Genomic DNA, 15166 nt, shown 5'->3' with positions numbered 1-15166 from the left:
AAATGTTATATAAAATCAGTATATTAGCATAGAGAATGCAGTAATAAAAATATGCACCAAAGAAATAGGCAGCTAAAGAAAACCCAACACAGCTGCAAGCATAATATGTAAGGTGAGTGAAAGAGAGAAAAAGAAAAGACAACAGTAATCCCTTAAGCTGCTCCTGCTTGACTTATAAAGAAATCAGAAAATATTTGTACTGAGAGTGTATGTTCCTATATCAYATTAACTGCTAGGGAGGTTATTTTCAAGAATAACTTCTCCTCTCATCATGACAGCACACCAGTCCACTGTGACCTCCAGCTCAATGATATTTTATGGATTCTTCACTCGCTCTCGAGACCATCACCCCTATTACACTGCAGTAAACTCTGTTAGTCTGTGAACTGATTTCCAGGATAACATCTGTAAGTACAAGAGAAAAAAAAGCAGCATATATTTGACCATGCTACATAGCTGTTTTTTTTTCACACTGGCTTTGTACAGGAGATCCCTGCTCTCCTTTTAAATACTTCTAAGAAAATAACAGCCTAAGTCCTGCCTGTCAGGAAATACTTCAAGGGCACGTCCCACACTGCGCAAAGAGAAACCAGATCAGAGATAACCCAGACCTGCACATACAGAAAAGCACCACTCTGGGTCCCAGCAGCGGCAGTCGCTTTAGCCGGAGGTCGCACTGCTGTAACCATATTCTTTCAATTTTTGAACTATAGTTCATCTGTAGCCAGCTCAGCTAGCTCTGTACCGTGGCTCCCCGTGCAATGCAACTGAATAGTAAAGTGCATTTCATCAGCGGAGGTATTTTACTCAATATTTAATATAACTCGTCCTTCTGCAGAACTGCTAACCGGTTGCAATGCATGAAATAACAAAGCACCTGTCTGGCAGACTGTTTTTTCATCCTTATATAAAAAAGACTGAATAATGTCAGACTGTTGATTCTGCCACCAGACTAGATTGACGGATACAGAGTATTCATGATCTTACTCATGATCTGATTCTCAGCTTTTGGTGCCAAGGGACATGGTATCCACATTACATTTCAAATCCTTTCAAAAAGAGGTCCTGGTTGGCTAATAAATAAATATAAATGCCAAAGAATATAGCTATGCCCACAGATCTGCTTAAAATGATGTCTTTCCAATTTGAGGAGAATTTTTGTATCATATCAGCTGCAACAATCTTACCTTTTAGGTTTTTGTTTCTTTTTCATAAACAGTCATGCAGGAGCGGTAACAGTATTTTGCACTTTTTATAGCACCACCCTTCTGAGAATTTCAACGTGCTCTGTAAGGAAGGGTCGATTAGGGCTCACATGCCTGGGCTGAGTAATCAGTGTTTGTCGTCTGCTCAGCTAGGAGGGTCAGAAGTGCGATGATTTGCTTACGGTCATGCAGGAAGGCTGACAGACTGTGACCCTCGGCTCGCCGTGACTCTTTCTATCATCCTGCTAGATAAGCACTGAGAGCTGCAGACATACAGCACTCAGAAAAACAAGAGCTTACCTCTATAAACCTCAAATAACAAGACTTTGCAAGATAGTTGTCAACTATTCATCGATATATTAACAGTAAATCTTATAAATTTTATTTCTTTTATTAGCGAGCTGGAGAATAAATTAGACAAAGAACGGTTGTTCTTTTTGTAAAAAGCAACAAAACCAACCAACGTTGACAAGCTCCACTTCTTTTTAGCACACAATATATAGGTACATATGTATATGTTTATGTATAGCACACAAAGCAATGCTGATGGCTAGACAGAGCTTTTGAAAGGCTGGTGAAAATTTAAGACTTTGTATGGGAACATAAAGATATATTGGTCTAGAATTTACATTTAAAATACATGAACATGGAAAACTTTGAAATCTTTCCTAATTAAGAGCAATGATTCAGGATAATCTGTATACAGTTGAATGTGAAAGTTCTGTTATTGCAGGTTTCCAAGAAACTGCTGACAGACTTAATGTTAAAAATACAGCTGTATTTTCATTTTTTCATTAAAAAAAGACTATGGTAAAGTAACTGAGTTTGGTTCATTGTTTTCATGGTTTTAGAGTTGCCAAAAAAAAAAAAAAAAAAAGATGAAATTTAAAGACCAGATACTAATGCCACATATGGTTCATGAAAGAAGGAAAAGTCTGTATTTTGGGATTTTTACTTTTCACACAGCATTGCAAGCAGCACTTATTTATATTTGTAGGTCCTAGCCCAGTCGGGTGTGTTGTGAATTAAGGTTATTGTTGTTAGGTTTTGTTATTGATGTCTAAGGCTACATTTTTGAAACGCCTCTTACCTTGACTGCATAATTGTTGAGAGGATCTTTTGCGTAAGAAGCTGGGTAGTAGACGGCATCGCCTGCCTCACAGCACGGCTTGTCACTGGTTAGCCGGAAATCCGACCAGCTGTCCATCCCGAATCGCAACTGGTCTTTTTGTCCGGCCATGAACAGGTCTTCACATTTCAGTGCCAGCTTCTTCAGTGAGTCGGTGTGAAGGCTTCGGATTTTACCTACCACCTCTTCTCGGTTCTCAATTCCTCGATAAAGTGCTTGCCTTTGTGGCTTCTGGACGCCCTTGCCCTGCTTAGTCTGAGAGAGGTGTCTCCCCGTCAGGGACTCCATGCTGTTGGAGCACCTGTCCTTAATACTGATAGTGGTTAGGCTGGAAACACTGTTAGTTGCTGAGGTGGTTGCTCTTAATTTGTCTGTAGGCCTGTCCAAGGAGTCTCCCGACTCGTTGTCCAGGACCTTGAGCTCCAAGCTGACCGACGAGCAGGCACTGCTCGCTTCCCAGTTGGTTTCAATGTCATAGGTGGGATTGGCCATGATGCACAGATTGTTCTCCAGAGCCTGCTTCTGGAGGTCTCTGGGAGTTGGCTCTGTGTTAGCTCTCAAAATGGTTTTCTTTGGCAGCGGAGGTGGTGTTGGCTGTAAGTTGTTCATCGTCTCCTGGTCTACCAGTCCTCCAAAGGCAATGGCATCATCCAAAGCTCCCTTTGGTTGCCTTGGCTGTTTTGGAGGTATCATGGCTGCTCTAGACTGGCCTGTGTAATCAGAAAATAATATTTAAAAACATTAGAGCAATTTGCAGAGTGCAAATATGAGCAGTAGATGCAAAGAAGTTTAAGAAGGCAAAAGAAAAAAGCTGACTAGGGCCTCCCCCCATTGGAAGAAAACCTAGAGAATATCTAATCAGAAACCAAAACGATCAAATCAGCATCATGACACTATATAGTGTCACACAGAGCAAGTCTTTATTTGATTTGGGGTAACACAGGGGCGTATATATAAAAACCAGTTTCAGTCATGCTGGTGTTTTACATCACATGGGATTAATGACAAGGAGTGCAAGCAGAAACCAAAAGTCAATCTTGACGCTCTGGCCGAATTCCCGTACCAGTAATTACACTCCGCTTCCCTTAATCCCTTCGGAGTCAATTGACCGAATGTCCTTCCTCACCGCCTGTTCAAAGGTGCTAAAGCTGTGGGTGGATGCTGTCAAGCAGCTTTCTATCCCACCCCTCAGAGAGGTGCATTTCTCTGGCAGGTGAAGTGATTTTTTTTTTTTTTTAAACGTATCCTTATACTAGTCTGCAAAGCACTGGGGATCACTTTGATTTGAAATGTGAAGAGACTGGAAGTATTATTTCAGAATGTAAATCAGAAAACTTGAGACACAGATAATGTAGTTTAGATACCTCAGCAGTCACATCAGAAAAAGACAAAATTGTACTAGTGCATTCATTAGTTGAAAATAAGTTACATCTACATTCATTAAGCCGCTGGTTTCAATAAGAGTAGGATCATATTTTGAGATTAGCAAAAGATAAATATTATCTTTCACCCTACAATTTGTAACTCCCCTCGTCCTCCAGTCACAGCTTTCTCCAGGAACAATTTCCCTTACTCACTTGCCATGGGCACCTTTGTGGGGAGAATTACGTTCACGGATAACCTGATCTAGAGGCAGTCAGGAGATTTCAAAGAGCAGCTCTGAGGCACAAAAGCCGGGATTTCTGCTGAGAGGCTCATTGCTTGCAAGCATTTGTGTGCTTCTAGGGAAGATAAAAACGTCCTGTCATGTGTTTTAGATGGATTTTAGAGAGGACAATTATGTTTTATAACTGCCTGAGTCCCTGGAAATAATGAATACACACACAATAATAAAGAGAGTAAAAAACAAAAACCAGACTACACAAATGACCAACTAACTGCTCTTTGGGACAATTAAGCAGTTGTTACTCGTGACAATGAGATATTTTTCCACTCTCTTAAATTGAGAGTTAACCCATTTTAAAAATGGGATATTTTTCCACTCAATAATCAACTGCTATTTTCAGAGAAATCATTTTATAAATTTTCTACTACTCCTTTGAGGATCATTGACTATCATGTTAAAGTAGGAAGCCAATTTTTACAATTGCAACACAGCAAGCATGAAATGAGCACTCTGTATAATTGCAGCTGAGCATCTTTACTTAGAAGGGAACAGCAAGGAAAAAGACACTGAMTATTAGACTGCTGTTAAAAAAATATGTGCTTTGCTGAACCTCTGTAAAGAGAGGACTGAATTGGAACATGCAGCCAAACTGTGGGGAACCTCAGATTCAGATTTGAATTTCATTACTTTGGTCCATAATTAATAATAAATGACTATACACTTTCTGAAAAGAAAAAAGATTGCTTACTGTAGACTTCAAAGTATGTCGTTAAAGGTTTTACGAATAATACAGAATCCAAGGTTCTGTTGGTCAGGATCCACAAAACCCTGGAACATTGGGTTACACTGCTGGAAAGACCTCTTAATTCAAGGAGATCAAGGAGGAGTTTTTTTTTTTTTTTTTTTAATATATATCCACAAACAGAAAAGCATTGAATCTTGAATTCCTAACCTTCCTTCCCTGGAGACAACATCACAAATGAAAGTTATATTTCTATCTTTTGTTTAAGCTCAAGAAACCATTGGAAAAGCTTTGTAGATTTTGTGAGAAGCCTGGAGAGTCCAGTGCTTAAAAACTGAATTTTGAGCAGGAAATTCTATTAGCTTGGAATGATGCATTGACAGTGGTCCTCTTCACCCTGATCCTTAGCAAGGCTGCACAGGACTGCTCCCCTGGGTCATCGCTTGGTGGTTCCCATAAAATAAAAATGCTCAAAGGCTAGAGGTAGCAGAGAATCCCTGTGGACCTCTCATGTCATCGTCAAGGTTGCTTCAGAAACGTAACACGCAGGGGACCCTCTGCTGCTCCTTTCTGATCTTCCTATTGCAGTGGGTGCCCTCCACAGCAGCGCCTCTTCCTCTCGCAGCTGGCAACGCTGCAGCAGGTAACACTGCTGGTGGCCGAGCAGGACAGGAACTGTATTAGAAAGCGGTCTGTGGCAGAGACTGACTGGCAGCATATTAGTCAAAAGCAGAATTGGTATCTGCATGCCAGAACCATGCATCCGAACAGCACAGTCTAACACAGTCCTGAAGCACATTCCCTTCTACTTCCTATCCTTTTTTCTTACCCCTCCAACCATTTGCCTTCTTCCACAACAACTCTTCACTCTTCCCCTTGCACAAGCCGTGACCCATGTGCTTCTCCCCTCTGGCACCATTCTGTGTTAAAGATCACTGTCTGTTTTATCATTCTTGCCCTCTTCCCACTACRCTGAGTAACTGCTGGCGTTTGGGGAAAGGCTGCTGTTGCAGGAGGCGGTCTCCTAATATGTGCTGCTTTTGTGCCTGCCTGATCCGAGTGCCGTACAGGTACTAGGGGGAAACAGCATGAAAACAAATCAGAGCGAGATGCACATCTCGAGCAGCAGCAGAAACCCTCTCCAAGAAAGGTAAGATTCATAACTGCTTTTCTTGCTGATTCTCTATTTCCCATCTGCTTCAACCCCCCTGTCCTCCACAGGCAAAAAGAGAAAAGAGGGTTGCTGCTGCAGCCTATGGCTGTTGCTAGTTGTAGCTTTGGGAACTGTCACATCGAAACATGATTAGAGAAGTTTTTCATAACCAGAAAAGGTCCTTGCAGATGTCTGGTGTGGGTGACAGCACCCAGAGAATGTCATGTAGAAGTCACTACGTAGTTACTTTTCCAAATAGTCTTAACTGAGGAAAATGAGTTTGTAAAATGTGTCATGTTACAGTATAGTTTCTCCCCACAAGAACAATTTTTCCATAATGAAATCCATCCATCTGGATAAAGTCTTTGAAAAGCTTCATGTCTGGACTGCTGTTATGCTGAGTTCCTAACCCTGTACATTTCTTCCATGCTCACAGGGCCGGTCCTTCCAGCTCCGCTCTCCAAAAGCGTGGTGTGATACTGCACGCCCCACATTTTTAAAGTCACTGTCTAACAAGAAAAACTTTGCCTTTTAAATTTTTTCCCTGTCAAAGGGAGAAGAATGTTCTTTTACACACAGGCAGTGGCAGAGCCTTTGCTGCTTTTTCTTGCCTGTCACTTCTTCCTTCTCCCCCCATTTGCTTAACACTCTTAATTTCCTTACCTCCTAACATTGATTCTCTAAAAGCACAGGATTCAGCCTAAGCTACACTCTTGGAGGCAAATGAAAAGGAAAAATGGGCACAATATTAGGCTACCACTTACCAAGATTTCTGAAGTGGCTTCCAAACCATTCAAGGACAGAAAGAAGTTAACTCTCTATAATTTCTTTTAATAGTACACTGACAGCAGCTTCATAGAGAGCTTTAAGTAGTTCTACAGTACAATAATACCTTCCATTGTAGAACTTCACTACGCTATTTAAATATTAATGCTTTAAGCCTCTAGACACCTTGCAGAAGTATGAAACTCTAAATCAGCCCTAAAAAAAGCCTTTTATTTCTCTAGGTAACTGATTTATCTTTGGACATGGCATTGCAACCTGTTTATATTAGCTGATGAAACTATCAAATCGGACACCTTGAGCTCCAGTTTAATTCAGTTTTATATTCCATAAGCGTATGTTTTTCTTAGAATAATGACATCAGTAATTTTTGTTTAGAATTCTTAATGCCGCTGTGTAACTTTGTTTTCTGCTCGGACCAGATCAGCAGTAWGTATTGTGAAAAAATTTCAGAACTGTGAAGAAAAATGCCTATTAACTGGGGAGACCACTCTTGGTGAACTGTACAAGCCAAGTGGGTGACGTGCTGCGTGCTTCCACCCTTCCCTGAATAGAGCTATTCCTGAGACGTCTATTACTCTGCCATACATAACTTATATTAGTCCAATATATCAATGGCAACAGGCTTTTTTATGCACTTTCTCCCATCTCATTTTGCTCGTGGCATGGTAATCTATGCTACACTCCCTTTTATTCTTAAAAACATGTTTCTAATTATATGTCGTTACCATCTCTGACCCAAGGATAAAGTGCCTTGTGGGAAGATGTGAATTAGAAAAATGAGCCAAACCCAATACTCTAGTATTCACAGCAGTGACTAGGCTATTACTTTGATTAACTCTATTCTCAGTTTTAGTGACCACTGTAGCACTGCTAATCCCCTAATCCCTTAGGGCAGGAATTTAGGTGAACGAACAGGATCCATGAGGCTAAAATGACCGATGCCTCTGCCATTCTCCAGCTATCATATCAGTTTGGCAAAAATTCCACATTTTGCATGACCAAGAAAAGCAAAAATTCACAATCACCCCCATACTACATGGGTAACCAGCCTTACAAGACCATGTCTATCAAAATCTCAACAGAACTAAAGTCAAAACCATGGACTCTGCTCTGGAGACCAGCAGGACAGGGCTGGGCTGGTCGCAGGCGGGGGCAGCCTCTGCTCACCTGTTTCCCCCCACTGCCAGGAATGAAGTCAGATATCCCAGTAATTCCCATGTCAGTACAACCCTATTTCATGTTACAAAGCCCAGTCATAAAAGCCACTTAAAGTATTTGTCAAGTAAAATCCTCTTGCTAGCCATCGGTTGTCCACTCGTGCTGTACAAATATCCCTCTCTGCCCTTGTTCAAGTATTTTTTCCCCATGCGTTTGGATATTGATCATCATTTGCATTCTGCATTTTTATTATAGAATAGATTCTGGAAAAGATTCTCTGTATAAGTAACAGATCAATTATACTGATCTTTAATATCAGTACAAAATATACCACTCCCTAATAAACTCTCACCCTGACTGATAAAAATCACTAACAAACCATGAAAAAATAGATGCATAAAATATGTTCCAACCAATACAAAAGCATCCAGCATATTTCACAGCCACAATTCCAATAAATGCAGTACGTGTAGTCCTCTACTCTACAAAATTATTCAGGACACAGATTTAAATGAACATGATAGTTAATTATTCTTGTATTAGTAGTTTATATGTTTATTGCTAATTTAATGAGCAAGGAAAAATCTGTTACTAGAATGATAATAAATGTGTCCTATATAAAAGAAAGGAAACTTAACATTTATTAACTGATGTTCATGCTGCACCTCCTGTTTCTCACCAATAGCTCGACACTGTACAAAATAGCACAGAATTATATTAATATGGGTTGCAGGTACTAAATAATTGACAACTTCAGATGCAACAGCTTGTCTGCCTGGGTGATCTGTCAGCTCTTGCTACCGCCCTCCATTGTGCCATGTTAAAGATGTTACCCGTGCTAATATAAATTATACAAAATGCATCAGACAGATATGATAATCACTGCCTGTCACCGAACTGTCAGGTTCAGTCGGCAATGCTTTTGTTACCTTGCTTGTAAGCTTGGCAGAAGCACGCTGCCCTGCTCTGCTTTACTGACTGCGATGGTGCTCCAAGGCAGATGCTGTGATTTATGATTTTTTCCAGTCTCAGTAATCATAAAAAATACAAACTTTGCCTCCTTTTTCCCCTTTTGGTTAGGTGTGAGGAGAAAATAGCTGATAATAAAACCAGCTTTTCTTCCTTAAATCTCTTTTAAGGTACAGAAATGCTACCTGGAGTATGTTCAGAATATCTTAATTTATTTACAGTGATGCAAACTCAACCAAGTTGATTTCCCCAAGCAAATTCAGACAGAGGAAAATTTACAGATATGTAAAGGAAAGAGTTTTAATAACCTAGTCCATTGTCTTATCATAAGCCACAAGGCTTACCTGAATTAACTTCTCTTAGAATAAGGGCACACCTCAAAGAAAATATATCCAGCCCCTACCTTACAGGTGAATGTTTGTGTTTCTGTCTAGACTGAAGTGGCAGCCACTGCTTTTCGTTACAGCTTTGTCTTTTTGACACCCAAGGCATCTCCCTCTCGTCACAGCTCTGCTCCCCACATGCGCACCCCCAACCACGGGTTGTTTCTTTGATAAGCTAAACACATTCAGCTTCTTGAGTCTCTCGCTATACTGTGCCTGTCTCAACGTTAGGCATTTTAAGAGCTCTTCTTTGGAGACGCTACAATATTTTAACATTCTTCTTAAACTGTGGACACCTGGGCTTGACTACGGCCATGGCAACTGCAGGGTAAAAATGAGGTATACACTAGCCTCTCTTCCTCCTCCTGAAGTTTCCTTCTGTTTATACACCCAGGAACATACTGGGATCGTCTGTCCTGTCATCGTGGTGGGAGCTCATGCTTCCTACAACTCCCAAGTCTTTTAGATGGTATTTGATTCTCAGAGGAGAATCCACTATTCTTGTATGGCTTGTCTGCATTTTTTCATTCCTAGATGCATGATTTTACCTTTTAGATAAAGTAAGAGATACAGCCCATATTTTATAAATGAGTTATTCTGAAGTTTTGCATCTGCAGTTTGTACCTGACAAATAACTATAGGCACATCTTGCAGTGCTTGTGGGCAACGCTGTGAACCGATGCTGGGACAACTCCTGTTGGAGCATGGGGAGGCCAAAACCAAACATATTGGAGAGCAGTACCTGACATAAATTACTACCTGACTGCAGATGAAAATTTACCAAGCTTGTCATTATTTCTATTCATATAATTCCGTGTAAAATGTCACAACTGAAGATGAGACATTATCAATGTAAGGATATAATATTGCCTGCTTTGCAATGAAAAGATAAAATATGTATTAGAACAGTTTTTTCTAATTAATCTTGTGCATTATGCCACAAATTGGTATGTTCACATGATATAATACATTTCCCAAACTACTATACAAACTGTAGTATGCATCCATAAAAATATCCTTGATAACCTTGTACATGCTCTTTTATGTGTTTAAAAAAAACTTGTAAGAAAAATTATTATTTTTATTGCAAACTATATGCAGAGCTTGCTTACTTTATAGATACAGCTTGGCTGGATCTACAGAGATCTTACAAGAGCCAAAACTATATCAAAATGTAAATGATACAAGTATATTTTACGTCATTGTAATTGTGAAATAACATACAGTTTCTTTAATATGTTTTTTTTTTTTTTAACACTGGGATTACTCAAACAGTAAAAACTTTTCTTCAGTGCTATAATATCAACTTTGGGGTTAAACAAGGCAAATTTCAATACAGAGCTACAAGTCTCAACAGAGAGACAGGTTCTTCAGTGAGTTGAAACATAGCTACCATAGCTGCACAAGTCTGATAATATATATTATTTATTACAGTTTTCTACTAGAAATGTTCCCCTATAAATCAGAAGCTATGTGAAGAAAGGTAACTGTAGATACAATTTCAGTTGACAAAGCAAGAGTCAAATGTAATCTAATTATACTACATTTTCTCTTACTACCCTTTGTTTCAGCTGCACACATCAATATTTATTAACTCTACAAAATATATGATTTTGCTGCTCGCCTGATGTAAGATCTAAAATGGAAGAGAAGTTATTCTGTGTCCCTACCTAGTCATCCCTTGATAGCTATCTGAATGAGAAAGCGAGGTTGCTTGAATAAACCAACAAAAAGTTTGAATGGCCGCCAGAGAACTCAGTACCATTTAGGGTAGCATTGCTTTTCACAACAAGCAGCAAGCTTGCCAAGCCAGATTAAGGTCAAGCCTAAAAGTTAATTTAACTCTTTTATACCTGAAACTTACTCTGGTGACAGCAAATCTGAAAGGAACCCAAGGATGAGGAAAAGATTCTGAATAAAGTGCTAAGAGGTTTAATTTTATATGGTTTTACGAAGGACTATTCACACACAGCAAGAATATTGACAAAAGTAATGATTGATGGGCGTGATATTTTATTACTACATTTCCCATGAGTTTACTACTACATGTTAAGCATGTCACAAAATGCTAAAGCATCCTTCCCTAAAGGAAGGACAAATGTCTACAACCAGAAGCACATCTAACTCTATACGCTGAAGCAGCTGCCATCAGATGTAGTATCTTGCATAAGAAACCTGAGATATAATCTGTAAAGATTTAAACAGCAGATTTACAATATCATTTCTTAGAATATGAAATGCAAGTAGTGCCTTGGCCATATGCTGTTTTGTAGCTGTTGTGCTCAATCTGTTGAATGAATTTATGAAGTTCAACAAAGGGAAGTGCAGAGTCCTGCACGCGGGGAGGAATAACCCCATGCACCAAGTACCGGCTGGGGGCTGACCTGCTGGAGAGCAGCTCTGCAGAGAAGGACCTGGGGGTCCTGGTGGATACCAAGCTGAACATGAGCCAGCAATGTGCCCTTGGGGCAAAGGCGGCCCATGGTATCCTGGGCTGCATTAGGCAGAGCATTGCCGGCAGGTCAAGGGAGAAGATCCTTCTCCTCTACTCAGCACTGGTGAGGCCGTATCTGGAGTACTGTGTCCAGTTCTGGGCTCCCCAGTACAAGAGAGACATGGACCTGCTGGAGCGAGTCCAGCAAAGGGCTCCTAAGCTGATTAAGGGACTGGAGCATCTGTCACATGAGGAAAGGCTGAGAGAGTTGGGACTGTTCAGCCTGGAGAAGGGAAGACTGAGGGGGGAAATCTTATCAAGGCATTGAAATATCTGAAAGGAGGGTGTAAAGAGGATGGAGCCAGACTCTTTTCAGTGGTGCCCAGCAATAGGACAAGAGGCAACAGGCACAAACTGAAACACAGGAAGTTTCATCTGAACATGAGTAAAAACTTCTTTCCTGTGAGGGTGACAGAGCACTGGAACAGGTTGCCCAGAGAGGTGGTGGGGTCTCCATCCTTGGAGATATTCAAAATCCATCTGGACAGGGTGCTGGGCTACCAGCTCTAGGTGACCCTACTTGAGCAGGAGAGTTGAACTACACGTTCTCTAATGGTCCCTTCTAACTTCAGCCATTCTGTGATTCTGTGACCATGAGGAATAAGCGATATTTCATATGTTAAGTGATACCTTAGCTTCATCTTTCTATATGTCAGTCTAGTTAGAGGACATGGGTAAAACATGGACTAACCATGCTATAGAGAGTTTTAATGGAGCAAGATCTACTGCCTGGAATTTTAGCCGTCCTTCTTGCCATTGGAATGTCTTGGTAGATGTTAACATCACTCTTGGGTAGGATGCTTTCCTCTTTGTGCTTTGTAAACAATAGCTCATTAATGTTTCATTAGCAGAACACACTAATGAGTCAGCCACTAATTCACATTAAAGCAAAAATATGCAACAACATCACTAAATGTCTATGGAATGTATGCACCAGAGGGTTTAAAAATTTCATCCTTGAGCCCTTGAACACATATGGACATGTCTAACTCTTACTCAGGAGCCATCCCAGTGCAGTCATTTTATTCTTGTCCAAATGCTACACATGCTGGTGTGCTTACAGGATTGGAGCCTTACTGAAAAAGGGGTATTCATGTATTCTTGAAATTAAATAAGTGAAATAGATTTTTTTGTTCTAGAAAATCTGGGTGTAAGTATTCCTAAATTCCCAGTACTTCAGATCAAAATGCTTTAGAAAATTACACTGATAACATTGATATTACTTATTGGGAGATGCTTTTTTTGTCTTGCTCATTTGTCTTCCAGGGAAACCCTGCATACAGCTCTAACTTTCTAATGAGAGAGAGGAATTCAGTGATAGTTGAACTGACTTCAGGACATTCATATTTTAAACTTGTCTGAAGGAGCAAAAGTAAACTCCCAAATTAGGATAAAAAAGAGGTCAACAAAAGATGACTACAAATATTTTAAAAATTATTATTGATATTACAAAATAAGCCCTATTTCTTGCTGGAGTTCAGAAAAATACTGAAATCTAATTCTTGCTTCTAAAAATATGTGATAATTTACTCTGTATTTTAAATCTCTTCTTTGATAAAAATTCCTTTAAACATATAAAAACAATATGCTTTGAGAATGAGACAACAGAATTTTATGTTCTATAAATGGATATTAAAAAGTTTGTCTTTAGGAACAAATGTTCACACTTGATGAAAGTGTGTTGAGCTGTCCAAAGGACAAGGTCCTTCACAGCCTGAGAAAGGTATCCAAAATATGCTCCAATTTCAATTTTCCTCCACAAGGACACACTTACCTAAATTGCTGTATGTAGCACTGCAAGGATTTACATCAGGAGAACCCGAAGCTTCTTCCTTGTCCTCCTCCCCGTGTGGGGCACGGACAGACGACACCGGTATGACGGAGGCGCTGCCACCATTGTCCTGCTTCACGAACACGGCTCTGGGGACGCGAGGGGACAAATCCTCCACTGTCGTCTCATCGGGCACTTGACTGAAACACACAAAATGAGATCGTCTGGAGACCATGGCAGGGTGCTCGAGCTTACTGGCAAAATATCGGATTAGGAATAACATATCTTCAGTAAAGGGAATGGACTAGTAGAGAGCTAAGCTCCTTCCCCCCCCCCCTTTTTTTTCTAAACAATAGCTTTCTAAAATATTTATTTTCCTTACTAAGATGAAATAGCTTTTGCCTCAAAGAGTAACAACAGTTCACACCTTTTGTGCAAAAGGGGCAATAAAATGTTTCGCAGCTGGCCAAAATCAGCACACATACGCGTATGCCGGCCCGATTCTGTGCAACGACGTGTGTAGGACTCGCAGGACGGCAGCAGAGGTTAACGTGCTTTTACCAGCCAGAATGAGTTTGCTTTAATCAAAGGTACCTGAGTATAGTGAGGGGGCTGTACATCTTAATAAATGCATAAAGCTTTATTGATAAATTTTCCTATATTAGGATGGGAACGGACGCTTTGGGAGACAGACCAGTAGTCCACCTAGCCCAGTATCCTATTTCCCATATAAAATATTACAGGATTAAAATCCAACTGCTAATGCATTAGGCCATTTACACATTAGGCCATGAACACATTTTTCTATGCTTGCTCTTAACTATGAAGGTTTAATCAAATTGTGATGATTAATAGCACAAAGCTGTGAAAATCATCCAGTCAATCACTTTCTGTGGATGTATTTACTGTAGTATGATTTAAAAATTATGCATAATATATCAAATAAAAGAGTAAAATATCCAGATTTATTAAAACCCCCCTGTTCTATTGAAAACATAGCAGCAATTATCAATAATCATGCCACATGCTAAAGACAGACCAAAAATATTTCTGTGCCCTTATGCTCTCTCACTCACAGAAACAAATACTCATTATAGGCCAGACCTCGAGAGCATATATCCTAATCACTAGTTCTCAATATTTCAGCCTGATCCAGTAGGCAGGAAGAATTTTAAACACACATACTCCCCCATATAGGATAGGGGGAAGGCACTGCCTTCAATAGATGATCACATCATATATCTGTACAGGTGTTTAATTTTTATGGTTACAATTTAAAATTTAACTTCTGATAAACAGAAAAAAATAATAATGATGCATTTCTAAATAGGCAGAGCAGATGAGTTTCCATGATACAAATCTTCATAGTGGAAAGAGAGATTATATCCTCAGACTTACCATAAATTATAGGCATACGTCTTTCTATGCTAACCCCAAACAGAGTTACTGAAAAGCATGATACACAATCTTCTAGCAATGCCAAACTCCAATTAAGACATGCCACTGCTTTGCATACCGCAGGCCCCACGTACAGTGTGCACATGCTGCTCCCGTCAGGCCCATGGATTTTAACTGCAGGCTGGTGCAGACAAAACCCATGAGAACTTGTTAGTGGAAGAGGGAGACAAAATGGCAAAGTTCACAACGCTGCAACCTTCAGTCAGCAGAAAAACGCGTGTTCGTTTTTAGTACCATGCACAGGGATGGTGTGCAGAGCGCTCCCTGGGCCATAAACATACCCGCGTTAAAGAGTTAACCTGAGGTAACGGC

At 40.1% G+C, this 15166-nt stretch overlaps 1 protein-coding gene across 9 annotated transcripts in view; it reads right to left on the bottom strand.

Annotated features, from left to right (window-relative positions):
• PEAK1 (pseudopodium enriched atypical kinase 1) overlaps positions 1-15166 on the bottom strand; it is a 120367-nt gene that overhangs the window by 16054 nt on the left and 89147 nt on the right. For all 9 annotated transcript variants that reach the window (XM_026068311.1, XM_026068314.1, XM_026068315.1 and 6 more), the window contains 2 exons: positions 13400-13596; positions 2296-3044 (listed from right to left, as the gene is read on the bottom strand). In XM_026068311.1, the coding sequence (XP_025924096.1) occupies positions 2296-3044; positions 13400-13596 (946 nt within the window). The remainder of the gene's footprint in view (positions 1-2295; positions 3045-13399; positions 13597-15166) is intronic.

The sequence above is a fragment of the Apteryx rowi genome, unplaced genomic scaffold (assembly GCF_003343035.1).
Source record: "Apteryx rowi isolate R43461 unplaced genomic scaffold, aptRow1 scaffold_27, whole genome shotgun sequence".
NCBI lineage: Eukaryota > Metazoa > Chordata > Aves > Apterygiformes > Apterygidae > Apteryx > Apteryx rowi.
The sequence above is the reverse complement of the archived record's forward strand: the minus strand, read 5'-3'. Positions and strand labels throughout refer to the sequence as shown.